This window comes from Fukomys damarensis, unplaced genomic scaffold, assembly GCF_012274545.1.
Source record: "Fukomys damarensis isolate Sample0158 unplaced genomic scaffold, DMR_v1.0_HiC HiC_scaffold_17, whole genome shotgun sequence".
Taxonomy (NCBI): domain Eukaryota; kingdom Metazoa; phylum Chordata; class Mammalia; order Rodentia; family Bathyergidae; genus Fukomys; species Fukomys damarensis.
In genome coordinates, this window is record NW_022900929.1 from 48,120,744 (window position 1) to 48,123,806 (window position 3,063).

Genomic DNA, 3,063 nt, shown 5'->3' on the forward strand with positions numbered 1-3,063 from the left:
AAAAACCAATGTGTCCTTTACTATGATAATTTTTAAAAAATTAAACATTCACCATATTTTATGATCACATCTCACATGTAGAATATGCGCCAGGTTCAGGCTAAGCACACACCCGCTTCCTGCCTCACTAGCCACAGGCTCTGGACTGCTCTGTAGCCCTACCCACACTTCTGCTTGAGGCTGAGCCTCCTGCCTCAACCATACGGTGGTGTGGGCTGAGATCCACAATGCTGGCGCTGCCCACAGGAAGGACTGTGGGGTGCTCTGAGGCTGGTCCATCTGGGCCTCTGTGGGAGCCTGTCCAGGCTTACCTTTGCCACCTGTCCCCAAATAGCAGTGAGCAGGAAGCTGGGGTGGAAGAGCAGGAGAAGCAGAGAATGCAAAGTCATGCTGTGGGCCTCTGTCCCTGCCAAACCTTGCCCTGGGTTTAGGGCTACAGCACAGAGATGCAGTGGGACTGAGAGGGGACCTGTGCATTGGAGTGGGGTGACAAGGGCTGGGTCAAGGGTTGCCACAGCTCTGCTCTTGTCTTCTCTGGGTGTTTGGCACGGGATCTCATGCAAGGAGGTGGGATACAGGCAACCTGCAGGAGGTCTCTCTTGCCCCAACGATACTGTCCTAGGGCAGGGGGGCAAAGGCAGTAATTAGGGTGCATTTCTGTCTTTGAAAGGCCTGGGCCCTCAGAGTGGGAAGATGAGGAAGCCAGAGAAGCTTGAGTATTTCCAGCCACCCAGAAGATTACCCCGACGCAGGCGCAGGGACACCCTGTCCCCAGGGTCCAGGGGAAGCAGCACAGAGCTGGTGGCTGCCTCCCGGGTCACATCAGGGTCGTTGGCAAAAGCTGAGACGACGGGCCATGTGTTCAGCATCAAGCTTACCTGGCAAGGGGAGCCCAGTTAGAGCCCATTCATCAGCCCTTGGCATAGGACCCTCACTTTCCCAAGGGCTTCCTCTTGGGAATCTGGGTGTAATGGACTCTCCTGGGTAGGCTGAGGGGTGGCCGGAGTTTGACTCTGCACATCCTCCCCTCTTTAGGCAGGACCTTTCCTCCCATGCTCTTAGCCCCCAGGACACATGTCAGTAGAAGCTGAGCCCAAGGTTCAGCTGGGCTCTGCTGATGCTCTCTCCCTCCCCTCAGGAGCTGGGGATGGGAGCTGGGGCCCCATTGTTCTTGTCACCTGGACGGTCTGCCGGTTGTACACCTTCACCACATGGAACCGGAAGCTGTAGACTCCCCGAACTGGGGCTACAAAGGATCCAGAAGCCCGGTCAAAGCCGCCACCCTCATTCACCAGGACCTAGGGGAAGCAGATAGTGCCTGTGGGGCTGAAGGATGCCTGTGACTTATCAGGGTAGCCCTGGGCATGGGGCAGGGGCATAGTAAGGAAATGGAGGGTGAACAAGAGTGTAGTATTAAAAAAAAAATTGGTAAGAAAGGGCGAGGGTTGTGTGGGTGTGTGCTTGAGGGAAGTAAATGGATCAGTGGCCATCTTAGGGGAAAATGTAGGGAGCTATTTTTTTAAAGTCGAGGGACGGCAGAGTGGACTTGGATGGTCAATTCCAGGTCCTTAATAGATCCCCTGGACTGGGGCAGGGGGATTACCTGGTCAAAGTAGATGGCCCCACTGGTGCCGTTGCCGGTCTCCCCTGCTGGCTCATGGTGGTGGCTTCGGACTGCAGCAAATGCCACTCTTCCGTGGGGTGCCTCTCCCAGAGCTGCGCCCCCCGGTCCCCCTGCAGCAGCTCGGCCGGGCTCACAGACCACCAGGCATTCGCCCTCCAGCAGGACAGGCTCAGACCCCTCCTGGGCCCGCCCAACCCTCATAGCTAGAAGCCCTAGGGCCAAGGGCAACCCCAGGCTGTGTAAGGAAATTGGTACCCTGGGTCTTTTTGCTCCCAACATGGCTGAGTGCCCTGCCACCCTCAAGTACCCCTATCTTCTGCCCCTTTTCTGCTGCTTTTGGTTTCCACTCTGCCCTGGCTCTCACCACCCTCTACCTACTCCACTGCTCTCTCTCGCTGATCTCACTGTCACCTGGCCTCAGCACCTCCCTCTCCATCCCTAGGTCCCAGGCTTTGCCCTGCCTCCCACTCAGTTACTCCTGCGGTCACTGCAGTTCCCTCCTCCTTGGCAGAGCACGAAGTGACAGCAGTTGGACCCTGGGAGGGAGAAGAGGGATGAAGACGGGACAGGAGGGCTCATGCAGAGCTCCAGGGCCAGCAGAGCTCCGGGGCAGCCCTTCTGCCTGGGGTAGCACTGGAGACTGGTCCTGGAGGCTGGTCCTGGAGCCACAGGGAACTGTGTGTGTACGTGGTGCGGTGTGTATGTGCATTCACCCTGCAGCCCGTTCCTCCTTCTCAGGCCTCTCCTCTTCAAAGTCCCTCACACATCCTCAGCCTTCTGAGATCTGTTTCCATTTGTTTGGAAGAAAGGGGTGATTATTTCGGTGGAAAATGCTTGGGCGAAGACGTTCATTACCCTGGGACCCTGGGCCAGTCCCTCTTTCCCCCTTAGGTCTTCCACACCCTCATAAGAAGAGATCAACCTTCAACGCGTGGCCCCTCCTTCCCCAGAAACAACTGCACAGAGCGCCCAGAACTCCTGCGTCGGGGACCCTGTGCGAGCGCGGGGTGGAGTCGCGGGGAGGAGGAAGGACGCAGCTGAGCTTTTGGGGAGGCAGCTCAGGCCCTGCCGGGGAGGAGCTGCGCTGGCTCCGCCCCAGGCCAGGAAGTGACTCAAAACACAGTTTGAGATGTAAAGAGAGGTCCCCGTTGGGTGAGGAGCCCGGGAAGGCCCGCCCAGATTCGGGCCCCCTGCCCTTGTCCCCAGGGCCGGGGGCGCGGGTGAAGCTGGGCCCCGGCTGAGCTTTTGGGGAGGCAGCTCAGGCCCTGCCGGGGAGGAGCTGCGCTGGCTCCGCCCCAGGCCAGGAAGTGACTCAAAACACAGTTTGAGATGTAAAGAGAGGTCCCCGTTGGGTGAGGAGCCCGGGAAGGCCCGCCCAGATTCGGGCCCCCTGCCCTTGTCCCCAGGGCCGGGGGCGCGGGTGAAGCTGGGCCCCGGGG

The 3,063-nt window shown here is 58.9% G+C and overlaps 1 protein-coding gene across 2 annotated transcripts; it reads right to left on the reverse strand.

Moving 5' to 3' along the window:
• Cbln3 (cerebellin 3 precursor) lies at positions 1-2,682 on the reverse strand. 2 transcript variants are annotated; one of them, XM_010626964.2, is made up of 4 exons: positions 1,604-2,681; positions 1,179-1,298; positions 743-878; positions 1-618 (listed from the first exon to the last, which is right to left on the reverse strand). In XM_010626964.2, exons 1-4 carry the CDS (start codon positions 1,901-1,903, stop codon positions 434-436), a joined length of 741 nt encoding a protein of 246 aa, XP_010625266.1. In that variant the 5' UTR covers positions 1,904-2,681; the 3' UTR covers positions 1-433. The 2 variants fall into 2 exon arrangements, with proteins under 2 accessions (XP_010625266.1, XP_010625267.1); XM_010626965.2 differs by having other exon boundaries at positions 490-878; positions 1,604-2,682.
• Positions 2,683-3,063: the final 381 nt, after the last annotated feature.